We start from the raw sequence: 15052 nt of genomic DNA, 5'->3' as shown, positions 1-15052 counted from the left end.
CAATGTCTTAGACAGCACTATTTGTCTTGCCAGTATTACACTGAGTATTTGTAGCACAGAGCCTGGCTTGCAGCCATCACTGGTACTTAATCTGCTTCTTAGACAGGTTTTGCAGCTGTCCCTGAGCGCTGCTCCTGCCATTGCCACCTGAATGAGTGAGCCTGGAGCTTGGCATCACGTTTGTGGCACCACTGTGGCTGCATTGTAGCAAGGAGCCATGGGACGTCATGAGCTAGTGCACATCCCACTGATGTTGGCTGCAAGCATCACAAGCTGCTGAACCAGGCATCAAAAATGTAGTTATTAAAAACTGCAGGATTGCAGATAATGGTTGCAATATAACATCTTGAATTTCCACCTCAAATTTCTGAGCTGGTAGCGTAGTGATAGGATGAGGGGCAATGGTTTTAAAATGGGATAGATTTAGACTGGGTATTAGGAAGATGCTCTTTACTGGGAGGGTGGTGAAGCCCTGGACCAGGTTGCCCAGGAGGACTTTGAGGGAAAGGTCGGAGGTGAGCGTACAAAGCAAAAACGGAAACCCAAAGAAGGGAACCTCCTCCACACCGAGAGGGAGGCGGCAGCCCGCCCAAGCGACCGGAGTCAACGGCAGCCGCCGTGCCTCACACTGCCCTGCCTCAAGATGGCGCCCAGGACCTCGCCTCCTCACTACGCAGGCGCCGCGGCCCCAACGCGATCGTGACGCCGCCGTTACCGGCCTTCGCCTCAGCTGAGGCCGCCTCTGCAAGGCGCTGGTTGGGGGAGCTGGGGCTGTAGCTTCGGCTGATGGTGCCTTCGTCCCTTGAAGCTGGAAGATGAGGCTGCTGGCGGCCGGACTTCTGCTGGTGGCACCTCTCTGCGCTGCCTTCTATCTGCCCGGCTTGGCGCCTGTCAGCTTCTGTGAGGAAGGCGAGGAAAGCGAGGGCTGCAAGGTGAGAGCCCTTACGGGAGGGCCCAACACGGGCAGTCCTCCCTTCGCTAGGGTTTGTCCCGCTTGGGGTTTCCGCGGCGATGGGAGCGGGCGGAGGGGACGGGACCGCCGAATATCCCCCGCCCCACTGCATGCGGGCCCCGGGCGTTCTCCCTCAGGCGGCATCCTTTGCTTCGGGAGGCAGCCACCAAACCTCCCTTTCTCCTGCTCAACTTTCCAATTAGCGTCGGAGAACCTTTCGCTGGTGCTTCGTTCCTTGCCGCAGCCTCCCGTGGATGCGGAGCGGCTGAGGGAAAGCGGCCGTGGCGTGGCCCAGCGCCGCGGCGGCGGTCGGGGCCTGTCACAAGTCTGTGGTAACTCCACTGTGGGATAGCGAGCTCTGAAACTTGTACACCTCTAGCCAGCTAGCGATGCGTTTCGTTTGTTTCTGCAGGCCTCCAGTTTAATTTCTTTTTCTCTTGCCTTTTCTGTGTTTCAGTCGCTAATCGAGCTCTTCGTGAACAGACTGGACTCGGTTGAATCGGTTCTGCCATACGAGTATGATGCGTAAGTACATGGCAGCAGGCTCCCAGAAGCGTTTGGAAATCCTTATTGCTGTTATCAATGCAGTGATGCAACTCCTGATACAGTGCACGTCTTTCTTGGGAGCAGTAGAGGTGGAAGAGTAGACCCAGTACTCAGCGGCAGCAATGGAGTACAAGAGGGTGGAAAGAATGGAGGCCACACCTGTGCCTCCTGACCCTCCTCTGCTCTTGTAAAAACAAGGCTGCTGGATTTCTAATGAGTGCATTTTTTCGAGCTGAATAATAGATTTAGTGTTGGCTTTTTGATATCTTTGAAAGTTCTTCCTGCTTGGCAAATCTAAGAAGTCAGAAGATTTGTGTTCCTTATTTCTGGCAACTAAAATAGATTGGAAGAAGAGTCATTGTTAGTTTTCCTTTTTATCACCAAGCTCTGTACCTAGTTCTTGGTTGTCATTTTTTGTTTTGCTTTTTTAATTTGGATTATCTGTGAAAACTATTACCTGCTTTTGCAGATATCTATAAGCCTACAAAGCAATTATACACAGTATGATTTGCGGTCTTGCTGTTGGGCATAGAGAAAAGAAACTGCCAGTAGAAGACATCTTATCCTCTGCAGCAAACCAACAGACTAGCTTGGAAAGCCCTCACTGTCTTTATTTACATTAAATTTTATAGAAGTCAATAAATATAGAAACACTTACCAAGAAGAGGTGCTCTTTCACCTAAGATAAGTGATTGTTAATATTTTTAACATAATTTACTACTAACCAAGTTTTACATAACAAAAAAATCCAGAATGGTTACGTTCTCTTTCTCCTATTCAGCTGTTTCAAACTCCATGTAGTTGAAAAGAATTAGTGAATGGCATTTGGCAGTGTGGCACATTAATATTAAAAGCACTTCCTTTCTTTGGAACATGTTTCATGTTAGATTCTATGACTTTTAAAAAAGGACTGTAGTTGTTTTTCTGTAACTTTGGCAAGAGAAATGGTTAATCCGTAGCATAATCTCTTTTTTTCCTAATAAGAAACATTCTATTGCTTGTTTCCATTGCCATTTGAAAAAGATCCTTGTGCTAATCACCATTCATTTTGTTAAAGATACTTCAGCTATGGTTATTTTGCTTAAAACTGATATCAAAATAGAAATGTTTCTGTATTGTATTTGCAAAAGTGCTCACATTTTTATTAATGGTAGCTGGCCAAAGGAAGTATGAAAGCTGCCATATTATAGACATAAGAAATTGTCTTAGGCTGATATTTACAGTTGTGTCAATTAAAAATCAGAACTGATATTTTCCCCATGTTTTTCCAGTTTTGACTTCTGTCAAGATACTGAAGAGAAAAGACCATCAGAAAATCTTGGACAAGTGCTGTTTGGGGAGAGAATAGCATCATCTCCATATAAGGTTATTTTTTTCCTTTGAAGTTGACCCAGTTTCAATTTGATAGCTGTTACTTTGGTGGCTGTAATCCATAGACACAGCTGGAAAGTTGATGGTTGTGTAATTTATTTATTTTTCATATAAGCTTTATAGTGTTTGTGTAATAAAACCAAAATCCCTTTGGGGTGCCAAAGGCATCTTTAGGGTGGCTAATTAAAGTTAGGAAGCTGAGCCAGTAATCAGTCTTCTTGCCTGTTCCTCTGTGATAGAGATGTCCAGAAACTCTGTCTTAAGCAGTTCTTGAACAGCTGAGTGTCAGTAGATTTAGATTGGATGTTAGGAACAAATTCTGTATCACGAGGTTGGTGGAGCACTGGAACAGGTTGCCCTGGGAGGTAGCTGAGGCCCATAACTGGAGATACTCAAGGTCAAGCTCGATAGGGCTGTGGGCAATATGATCTAGTGGAGGATGTTCCTGCTCAGTGCAGTGGGGCTGGACTAGATGACCTTTGGAGGTCCTTTCCAATGCAAACCGTTCTATGATTCTATCTGAAATTAGTTTGTTGGTTTTTTTTGTAATATTGGGGGTTGTAAACTGTCTTTTAAGGAACTGTTTCATTTCTTGGTTGGTGCTATTAGGCAACTTCTAGAGGGGAGGAAGGGAAATCAAGTTGGGGCTCAGTTCCAGCTCTTCCCTGTTTGTACATGCCTAACATCTGCTGCCTAAACCCAAATTTTTCATTGTTGATGCATTTCACTTGAAGTCTTTGGTAAAATAAATGCATGGAAGTATTTTAGTAGATTAGGTATGTAATATTTTTCTGCCCCATGCCCTGCTTTAGTACTGAACAAATGCAGCATATCTGAAAAGCTGTATAATCAACTTGGGAAAATTTAATAGCAGTAAAGATCAAACGCTGGCTCTTAATGCTTAAAAGCTGTGTACTGTTCAAGGGCAGTTTCCAGACTGGGATTTGCTGGTGAAACTGAAAACTGGGCTATGTTTTTTGTGTGAAGAGCTGCTAGCTCTAATCCAAATCCCTGTGAGAAAAAGAGGCAGCAGAGTTTCTGAGTCTGCTGCTGCGCAGTCATTAGGGACCTAGGGCTGTTAAGGAGGTGATGCCTTCTCCCTTGTGTAACGTGCTCCTAGAAATGTCTTTTTCTTTGACTCTCTGAGCTAATGTAATTTTAAGTCTTACTACTGCTGGCCACAAGAAGCTTTTAAATATGTAGTGTGATGGGTCATTTGGGCTGGATATCCACTGAATAGATTAAGTATTACAACAATTACTTCTTTGAATGGTTGCATACTACAGTAATTAGAAAATGCTGTTACTGCTTAGCACTTTAGCATTGATGCTGTTTGAAAACATGACTGAAAATTCTGTTTGTTAGCTAACAGGTAAATCCTAACTGGCTTAGAATACAAGTTGGACAGGCAAATGTGAGCACGTGTTAGGTTGTGGTCTGCACTTGAAGCTTAGCTCCTGTGCAAGTTGTTGCATTTTTTGCAGCTTTACCTAGTAACTTACTCATTGTGGGGAAACGTGGCTAAAATTAACATGAAACAATCAAAAGGGGTGTAGTTAAATGTTTGGTTTAGCAGATGACAAAATTACCAAAATAAACTGGTAAAATGAAAAATCAGTACCTTTTTTTACTAATTTTGCAATTTTAGCCCTGATGTTTTATCTGAAGGTAGTTTTTCTGGGCTATTGAGATTTTTTAGTAATGTGAATGGGGATTACTGGTGCTGGATATTCTAATTCTTGGCATTTAGGTTTAAGCTGTTGGGTGAGAAATTCTGGCTTTGGAAACTTTTATAGCAAGGAAGTGAAGTATCTCAAGAGAATCAACTTCACCTGAAAAAAATGAAAAGACTCTAAATGACTGAAATGTTTCTTTTGGAAGCAAAACTAAAATGACCCTTTCTGTGTTGTTTTCTAACAGTTCACTTTTAAAAAGCAAGAAACATGCAAGAAGGTTTGTACAAGATCCTATGACCCAGCAAACAGTGCTGATAAAACCAAACTGGCTTTTTTAAAGAAAGGGATGCAGCTGAATTATCAGCATCACTGGTAAGCTGAGATATGCTCTTGATGTTGTTGGGTGGGTGTTTTTGCTGCTTTTTTACATTATCTATGTTGCTTTCCTCTTTCTGTGTGATAGTTGTCCTCTACCGTGCATCTTGTGGGCACTGCTGAATACTCTGTGCATCAGACGAATGTTAAATGTCAACATGAAATCAGGTGCATCCTTTTCTGAGGACGTGTTCTTTGATTTCTGCCTAGGATTATTGATAACATGCCTGTAACCTGGTGCTATGATGTGGAAGATGGACAAAAATACTGTAATCCAGGATTTCCAATAGGATGTTTTGTTACTCCAGATGGTAGAGTTAAAGATGCTTGTGTTATAAATGTAAGTGGTGGAACTCTTTTTTTGTCAGCATAGCAGATGTAATTTCATTTTCAGTTTTATTTTTAAGCTTTTGTTTGCTGAGAAAGAACAGACACCTCTGTAAACATGGTTAATGGTCAGAGTATTGGCATTGATCAACAACAACACTGTTGCTGCATACAGTGTCTCACTGATAGGATTGTCAACAAAAAATGTTTATATAGATCTTTTGGCCAATACAGATAAAGCTATAGAACAGCTATATTGTCCAAAAGCCTTGAAAATTGATTTTTGTTCTGAAATTTCATGTGTATCCATCCTTGTACCTGTTCATTCTTTCTCTGTGTCCTATCTGCATGCAAGACCTGCTGTCAATTCAAGTTCAGATTGAAGCTTTCTAGCAAAGACCTGGAAGTGAGTGATGTGTTCTAGTTGCAAAAGTTATGTCTAGCACAGTTTACAAGTTAAATGTGTCAGAGTTTTTCCCAGATGGCTGTAAGATAACAAACACAGATACGACAGGGAAAGAATGATACTGGCAACAGTTTGAAATGTGCCAGTCGTCCTGGGAGTTCCACAGTGAACTAGTAGTACAGTGATGGAGTTTTATCTCTCCTGGAGTGAAGCACCACACTCCTCTCAGTGAGGGGAGAGCTCTCTGCTATGACTGCTCTGCCACAGGACTCCCTGCTTGCATGCAGTGTGGCTCTCATGCTTCTGGAAGTGATGCTTTATCATGCACCTTCAGTTTACTCTGTCTACAGTCACTTTCCAACTTGGTTGCACTCTAGACTATTGGAAATGGTCTGTGAATAACCTGTTCCAGTTAAATGCTCAACTTTTATTACTTTGGATATGGGCTTGTTTTTATGTTAAATTGATTCTGGCGTGTCTTGTGTTGGAAGGTATCTGGTACACACAAAACTGTTGTAACTGAAGTCAGTGGTCTGAATGAAGAGGTTGGGTTTTTCTTCCAGGGAGGCTTTCATGCATAAATGTCAACAATTTGAGTTTCCTAGCGAGTGCTTAGGGAGCTTGTGCTGTGCAACTTGTGGGTGCTCTGCCTGTGGAGCTGTCTGATACTCAGTGTATTTTAGTCTCTGAATTCTGGTACATGGCATAGTGGAGGGATCATTATTATGTAGGCAAATAAGAATGTGGCACCATGGATATGACTCTAATCTCTGGGCTGAGTTGGGGAATGTCATCCTGTTAACAGTCTACCCAAATATCTATTCCAGCAGACATAATTATCTCTCTAAAAATGAGGTTAGGAGAGGGGTTGCTACCATGCAGTGACACAGCCACAGTTCATCCTCCTGCTTATGCAGCTGGTGAGCTGCATTGTCACCTTACCTGCCACTTTGGAAATGGAGGAAACAAGTACCCAAAGATGGGATTATAGTATGACAAAGGTGTGATTGTAGTCTTCTTCCTGGTGGGCATCTTGATCATAGTGAAAGAAGATAAATTCAGTGCAAGAACACTTTCAGATTTTGCTGGGTGTGGGCAAGGGATGGAAGTTGTATGGCAGTTGGAAAATAGCTAGTAGACAATAAATAAAGGATGTTTTTTTTAACTTGGAAACTCATCTGGCAATCTGCCATTCTGGTCCCTTAATTCAAATCAAAGGTTTTCAAACAATGACAGCGTTGGAGAGAAAAGAAAGTCCAAGTCAATTTATTTGACTCTTACCATCTGAACTTTATATATTTTTTTTTTTTGTAATTTCCAAATCCTGAAAGGTTAGGGTTGACAAGGCAGAATGCTACTGAAGGTGAGAAGTAGTTTTTTTTTTTTTTTTTATTAAAAAAAATTGTAAGCTTTGTAGCTGGCTTGTCTATGAGGAAGGCTGGTGTTGGCTGGAAGAAGTGGTGACTAAATTACTTCTACCTTGAACAAACACATCTTGGAACTTTTTTTGGCAGCTTTTGGTAGACAAGAGAAGAAGAATGGTGTCAAATACATTTAAATTTTCCTAGAAAAACAGATGTGATACTTTATTATGTGGGATTATAGTTCTATAATATAATTTAATTTGTAAGAAAAGACATAAATATTTTATGCAGGTATATTTAATGAATGTTGAAGTATTTGCCCTTCTTTCTTGCTCCTTCACTAGACCATAGTCTGTTTCAAAGTTCTTGACTGCTGCGCCCTCTCCTGTTAGAGGAGTTCTTAATCTCTTGATGATATTTTGTAGTCAGAGTTTAACAAGAAGAATACTTTCTACCTCTTCAACCACGTTGACATAACAATCATGTACCATAGTGGGAAGGATGAAAACTGGCCTGGTGCAAGACTGGTGATGGCAAGACTGAGACCTCAAAGGTAATTGTGCATTAAAGAAGCAAGTTGTAGCATTAGGGAGTCCTAACAGTATTGCAAACTTAGAAATGATATTTGGTGTCAGTAAGTTCTGAGGAACTGATTGATTATTCTGATAAGCTTTTGGCTTAGTAGTTCATCAGTTATATCTCTGAACATGAAGGAATACTTCTTAACTTGCTGGAGCACTGGAGCAGGCTGCCCAGAGAGGTTGTGGAGTCTCCTCCTCTGGAGATACTCCAAACCTGCCTGGACATGATCCTGGGCAACCTGATCTACGTGATCCTGCTTTAGCAGCGGGCTTGGCCTAGATATCTCCAAAGGTCCCTTCCAGCCCCTGGCATTCTGTGGTTCATGGCTGGAACTGTATTGACAAAAAGCAGTTCCACAATTGTTAATGTCATTTAACTTTGCTTTTAAAACATTCCCTGAAGTCCCTCCTGGTAGAAATGCTGCCTATGCAGACTCTTAGAACCTGACACAAACAGTAATAGCTTTCTCTTGTTTTTATTGATACCATCTGGGTGCACATTACTTTCTTCTAAATATTTGCAGGCACACTGTGATGGTTTGAAACTGTCTTTTTGATTTTTCCTTGCAAAGTTCAGAACAGAGAAAGTGAAAGAATGTAAATAAGTCACTATTGGGTGTAAGAAAGCAAAATACTGATTGTTCTAAACACTTCCATTGGATAGATAGAAATGTTTAAGAACTATTACCCAAAACAAAGTGGGCACTCTGCACATTCTGCGTTCTGCAGTGGGGGCAGTTGCTGGGCTGTCTGGCTGCTGTTTCTTCTTCTCTTCTCGCTGAAGATAACACACTGACCTTGGCAGCTAAGTTAACAACTTTCTGCTTAACTAACTCTGCTTCTCTGTCCAGGGGGGCCTGGGGGGGAAGCTCCTGGGAGAGAGAGGCCCCTTTGGGAGGGTCCCCTTGGGGGGAAGCAAAGGGAGATTGGTTGTGCTTTTTCTGTTGATTGTATATATTTGTGAATGTTGTGAATTTTGTATATTTGTACATATTCATTGCATTTCATTGTAGATTTTAGACTTTGCTTGTAAATACAGCCTTCATTTGCTTCCAGACTGAGCTAGCCTGGTTATTGTCGGTGGGGGGGGGGAATTTCAGCTCACACCGACACACACACTGAGAAACGTCCTTTTACCAAGTGACAGTTTCCCATGTCATCTAACCATTGCTGCACTGCCTCCCAAATGTACAGTGTTTGTTACAGGTGACCTCTGTTGCTTCAGATGCTGAGGTGTAGGTGAAACATCAAGTTAATATTGGCATTCAGAACAGCAGAAACAATGGATAATTTCCTAAGATTAATTTATTTTCTTAAGTATTTTCTTTGTTTCTGTGCTGACCAGAAAGGAGATGCAATATAAAAAGACCTAAGTGATCACTTTCTCAGTTTGTTCATGCTCGATTCAAACTTACCTATATTTGAAAGCTGCAGTCCACTTAGAAAATTTCAAAGTAGGTTACTTTTTATAGCTAAACTCATTCCTCTTTTCTACAGAGATTGTGTTCTTAAATTATGCTACCACAGTTTTCAAGTCACACAGGCATGTGGTACATGACTTGGTTTTTTTTCTGTTGCAATGGCATAGTATGTTTTCAGTGAATTATAGTTGCTATGCAAATTCATTCCTTTCCTTTACGTTTGCTCTGAGATGGTGGCAATAAGATTTTACCAACCTTCTTCGTTTTTCGTATGAGCAATTTGTCCTCTAGTGGTGCAGACCACAAGAGGGCACAGTTAGGTTGCACATAACCTCAATTTTGTCATTCTCTGGCTTGATGTTTTGCTTGGTGCTTTGCTTCAACCTTGAAGCTGTCTTGATGGGGCGTATCAGTGGTTGGAGCACTATAGGTCTTTCATGAAGGTTTATCTTATGGTTTGTTTTGGGTTTTGTCATATAACAACACACAAGGTAGAATTGTTTATCTAAATTGGGTGAATCTTGCCCAAGAGGGGGTGAGAGAGAAGCTATTTTTCCAGTGTCAGAGAAGGTTCACAGGAGTCAATTCAAGCAAATCTTAAGGGTTCTTTGTGCTTTTGTAGCAGCAGTATAGCTAATGCACTGCAGAGAAGGGTTTGCATATTTGAACTTCAGATGTAAAATGTTGTTCTGGGCTTTCAGAAGATGTGAGACTGACAAGAGGTGAAATTAGACCACTTGTATAGGAGTGGAAAATAGAAGGGTTCCCACAGTCATTTCTGTTGCCCTGGTGTAAAATAAATAATAGTAATAACAATAATTTTTAAAGTCACTCCCAAATTCCTCAAAATAAAATAAACACTTTTTCCCTGTGAAACTTGAGAGAGGCTGAGAACCTGTGAGAGATTGCTAAGAAATTCTCTACCTTCCTTATTGACAAGCACACTGTGAGGTTAAGTCCATCACCAGTAATGCAGTCTGATTAAAATGTGACTGGGAGGTATAGTGGCAGAAAAGGGATATTTTGTGTTAAAAATTACTATCTTACCAGGTAAAAATCTCTGGACTTCACAGCCTGGATAATCAAAGAATTTTAGCTTAGGACCAGGACTTCATTCTGATCATGGCAGAAGAGTGGGTAGGGGAAAACCACATCTAATGACCTTTGTAAGTCTGCAGTTCTTGTCTCCCACATGCTTAGCAAACAGCTTTGCCTATAATGCTCTCAAATGCCTAGAAATGTGAAGAGGTATTAACTGAATGCAGGATAGCGTCCAAGATCCAAATCCCTAGGATATTTTCTGAGGAGTGTTTTCTTCTGCTGCATGTGAGAACTAGCATTCAGTTCTGGTATGGCTTCAAGGCTCTTAGAGAAGTTTTGAATAATGATACCTCGTTCTATGCATTATTTTATTTTTCTGATATCTTTAGCTACAAACATAAGTCTTAATAAAAATATATTTTAAGACTTTTGATCTTTGTTGGCAGACAAACACAAAAAAAGTCAGGTTTTCAAAAAAGTTGAATAGCTGCTATGAAGTGATTCATAGACTACCAGGTTGGAAGGGACCTCGAGGTTCATCCGGTCCCCCCCTGAAGTGATATACACAGCTTGGTGTTTTTTGGGTTTGTTTTGGTCTTTTGAGGACCGTTTTGTTTTTTTTTATAAAGCCTGTTTTAATTACCTTAGAAAAGAATTTGTGAAAATTCATCCTGTAGAACATATGCAATTTTATTTAACTCTTTTATTGTTGTTCCCCCCCCCCCCAGCTACAAACATACAGATGAGAACAACTTAAGCTGTGAAGGTCCACCTATGGAGATTCCTGGAGAATTCACTAATAAACTGAATTTGATCTACACCTATTCTGTGACATTTGAAGTAAGTTTTGAATCTGCTACATGAACGTGTCATTTCTCAGAAGAATGAAATCAAAACAAGTGGATAATTTGCTAACAGCCATGAACTGGATTAAAGAAGTATAAATTCCATAAAGATGGTGGTGTAAAGCAGTTCTCCCCAAACCTCTTACTTCTCTGTTACAGAATCACAGAAGTAACAGGTTTTGGGAAAACTGCTGTAGTTTAAGTGACTCTTGGAATGTATAAGCAAAGACCTTTTGTTGCCCTGTTGTATTACTAATGGAAAGGTAATAGATTGAATGGCTGCAGGAGTTGTCTTCTTTGAGGTGTGCTTTATGTTTGCAGAGATCAGTCAGGGTACTGAGAGTCTGACATGGAAGAAATGTTTATATTCTATTTGGAGACACTTTTGTGTTAAATAATGACTTCAGTGTATTGTAAATTTTTTTTCTAGTGAAATTACAGGTTTTCTTGCATTTTGCATTGCTTTTATTCACTAGTTGCTTTCTGAGTGGGTGGCCGTTTATCTTTCAGAGTTAATACTCTAATGTTTGCTGATACTCAAATGCTTTATTCAAGCTGTTACTACTTGAACAGGAGGAAGTGAGGGTCTTTACCCCAGTATGGACAGGGAGCCTTGTATGGGAGTGAGAATGATTTGATTCAAGCTAACTTCAGACCCTTGTACCTTGGTTTCACTCTGTTCCAAAAGCATCATTGTTTTCCTGATGTAAGACCCCAGTCTCACAGGCTTGAGACCACCAGTTTCTGTTGTATAGGCAGTTGAGCAGCTGTCATACTGTAGCAGCTTTCACTCTACCAAACTGAAGTTGATTTGAACCAGTGACCTGGAGGTGCAAGGCTTTATATCCTGTTCTTTTTCCCTTGAGACACCCAGTCCTCCTTAGACTCTCTTAATAGACAGGAGGCTCATTCATGTAGTAAAATTAACATTGTGTTTGAATCCTGATGATAAATTGCAGCTTAGGATTGTAGCTTTGCATGGTTATTCATGTGATGTGCTGGGTGTCGGGACTCAAACTCCTCTCCTGCTCTGCACCGCAGAATAAGGGAGCAGCTGCCCTGTGGAGTTGGGATGCTTCCAGCAGATGGTGCTCGGCATGTCTCAATGGCCAAGCACTGCAAAGCTGCTGTTTGGCTTCATTTGAAGTAATACCCAGTGTGCTTTCAGCAGTAGTTTCAAAATAACTTAAAAAAAGAATATTTATCAGTAAAAGGTCTTTTTAAATAGGAGAACATGAGTTTCAGTAAAGCCTGAATACAGAAATCAGTCAAGTGGGTAACTGGCTTATGGTCCTCTCTAATATGGCAGCAGAATTCTGATTAGAAAGCTGTGGTGTCTGCTTCAATTCATTGAAAGCCTTGTTCAGTATCTTTATCAAGGACCTGGATGAAGTGACAGTGCACTCTCAGCAAGTGTGCTGATGACACAGAACTGGGAGGAGTGGCTGACACCCAGCCAGGTTGTGCTGTTGTTCAGAGAGACCTGGGCAGGCTGGAGAATTGGACAGGGGTGAACCTCATGGAGTTCAAAAAGGGCAAACGTAAGGTTTTGCACCAAGGGAGGAATAACCTCCTGCATCAGTACAGGTGAGGGCTTGACCTGGAAAGCAGCTGGGAGAAGGAGCTGGGAGTGCTGGTGGACAACAAGTTCGCCATGAGCCAGCAATGTGCCTTGGGGCTAAGAGGGCCAGTGGCATTCTGGTGTGCTTTAAGAAGAGTGTGGCCAGCAGCTCGCGGGAGGGTCTCCTCCCCCTCTGCTCTGGTGAGGCCACATCTGGAGCATTGTATCCAGCTCTGAACTCCCCAGTTCTAGAGACAGAGGGAACTATTGGAAAGAGTCCAATTGAGGGCCATGAAGATGCTGAAGGCGTTGGAGCATCTCTCTTAGGAGCAGAGGCTGAGATCTGGGGCTGTTTAGCCTGGAGAAGAGCAGCCTGCGAGGGGATCGTCTCAGTGCTGATCAGTAGCTAAAAGGTGCAGGTCAAGAGGAGGTGGGGCTGGGCTCTGCAGTGATGCCCAGTCATAGGTCAAAAGACAGTGGGCACAAACTAGAACACAGGAGGTTTCACTTGAACCTAAGGAAAAACTTCTTGACCTTGAGGGTGCTGGAGCCCTGGAACAGGCTTCCCAAAGAGGCTGCAGAGTCTCCTTCTCTGGAGACACTCAAAATGTTCCTGGATACTTTTCTGTGTGACCTGTTCTCAGTGACCCTCTTTTAGCACAGGGGTTGGGCTTCACAGGGATGATCTTCAGAGATCCCTCCTAACCCCTACCACTCTGGTTCTGTGACAGGAGCAAGGTATTTGGCCCTGTGTACGTGATCCTGCCTCTAATGTTCAGTACACAAGTGTACAGGAATGCAAGCATGTGAGCAGTTTGGTACTCTAGTAGCAAACTTTAGAACCACCCTTCTGAGACTGTCCCAGCTAGCTATGAACTGCTGCAACTACTGGTTGGACTGATAAAGAGCAATTTCATTCTCCTTGTGTAGGTGCAGTCCTTCATTGTTCTGTGCTCTTCATCCAGAATGTGCATTGGAACTTTCAAATTCTAGGCTGGAGAGAGACTAAAATTAAAAAAAAAAAATTATCACCTAGTGATTAATGAAGTTCAGCAGAACTTTGTGCCAGTCAGGTGATAGAATTTGGTAGCAGGACATCATGAGTACATCCTGTGAGATGAATTGCAGAGGACAAGGCTTGGGGGTGAGAAACAAGTGATGATTTTACAGCTCTTGCATGAAGTGTTTAGAGAAGGAGACGCAAGAGAATGGAAGCATCTTTGAAGGTGCAAGTTTCTGATTTAGTTCTTAAATGCTTCACAAGAGTATCTGGAAATCAATGTTGTCTGCAAAAAATCAGAGTGGAAAACAGTCTGTATCAGATGGCATTATGGAGGGGGAGGTGAGGAAGCCTGTGTGAAATACATTAAAGATGATGAGAGAACAATTGCAGGGAAAGCTAGAAACGATTGAAGAGTACATTTAACAAAGCTGAGGTGTCAAGATCAGTGTGCAATGCTGGGAGTGTCTTGCAGTCATGGCATGATTGTTTCTCTGCATGCATCTGGGAGCTGCAGGCAGCTACATGCCAAATCATGAAGAGATGAGGCTAAGTGAAGCCTCAGTTGAAGGTGTGCATGAGAGATTTCAATAAACAAGATATTCTTTGAGAGGCTTAAGAGATGAACTAATGCAAGAGGGAGGCCTAACATCCAGGACTGATACCAAGCTTAGGCATTAATTCAGAACAGAAGATTTGTGGAAGACATTTGATGTGTTTATTCCCCCTCAGACTGTAGCAAACATGTACTTGTTTCTATTAATTGCTATTTAATTTCTTTGTAGGAGAAGAATAATATCAAGTGGGCTTCCAGATGGGACTACATTTTGGAGTCCATGCCACATACAAATATCCAGTGGTTTAGGTAAGATTTGCATTTACTCAGTGATTAACCTTGCAGGGGATCACAAAGATTTCTTATTTGTGCTGCTAGGGATATGCTGAAGTAGAAAAAAGTTTGTAGTTTCCAGGCAAGAAAACTTTCTTGTTTTCATGTGTGAAGCAACTTTTATCAGACTTCCTTCTCTTGGGAGCAAGTGTAGTATTCCATTTCAGCAAAGGAATACATCATTGGTGTCCAAAAGGAAAACAGTTTCCATCATGTTACTTTATTGTCTCCATTCTGTAGAAGGTTTAGGTTTTTTTTTTTTTTGGTTATTTGTGGGTTTTTTTTGGTGTGGATTTTTTTTGTTTGTTTGTTTGTTTTGGGTTTTTTTTAATTCCATTTTTTGAGACATTGCTGCTCTGTGGCATTCTTGTTACTGTCTGGCTTTCTCTCACTGCCAAGTGAGAGGTATGAGTGTGTACTATGTGTTTTGTGCTCAGCAGCTGCTAAGAGTAAAAAGAAGGGGTTTTATGAGTACAAGATGTCTGTGAAAAGCTTCCATTTCCCTCTCTACCATGCAAGTTGAACTAAGTAAGTTTGTAATTTCTGCTGAAGTGTCATGTTTGCCATCTAAAGTGTTTGCAAAGGGCTCGTCTGATTAAATGTCTCTACAAAACATGAAATGACATGATGTGGATTTCATTGGTTAATATAAAATCTACTTGACAAAGTTTGCTTTAAGAGCTGTAGCTGTTTCATC

The 15052-nt window shown here is 41.6% G+C and overlaps 1 protein-coding gene across 1 annotated transcript in view; it reads left to right on the top strand.

Annotated features, from left to right (window-relative positions):
* The first annotated feature begins 748 nt into the window (after positions 1–748).
* Positions 749–15052, top strand: part of LOC128972451 (transmembrane 9 superfamily member 2-like) — a 37394-nt gene continuing 23090 nt past the window's right edge. Inside the window, exons 1-8 of the mRNA XM_054388435.1 lie at positions 749–932; positions 1410–1477; positions 2770–2863; positions 4790–4917; positions 5131–5260; positions 7443–7570; positions 10789–10900; positions 14252–14331. Of these exons, the coding sequence (XP_054244410.1) occupies positions 816–932; positions 1410–1477; positions 2770–2863; positions 4790–4917; positions 5131–5260; positions 7443–7570; positions 10789–10900; positions 14252–14331 (857 nt within the window). The 5' untranslated portion in view covers positions 749–815. The remainder of the gene's footprint in view (positions 933–1409; positions 1478–2769; positions 2864–4789; positions 4918–5130; positions 5261–7442; positions 7571–10788; positions 10901–14251; positions 14332–15052) is intronic.

This window comes from Indicator indicator, chromosome 17 (genome assembly GCF_027791375.1).
Source record: "Indicator indicator isolate 239-I01 chromosome 17, UM_Iind_1.1, whole genome shotgun sequence".
NCBI classification, from domain to species: domain Eukaryota; kingdom Metazoa; phylum Chordata; class Aves; order Piciformes; family Indicatoridae; genus Indicator; species Indicator indicator.
This window is presented reverse-complemented; position numbering and strand designations above follow the sequence as displayed.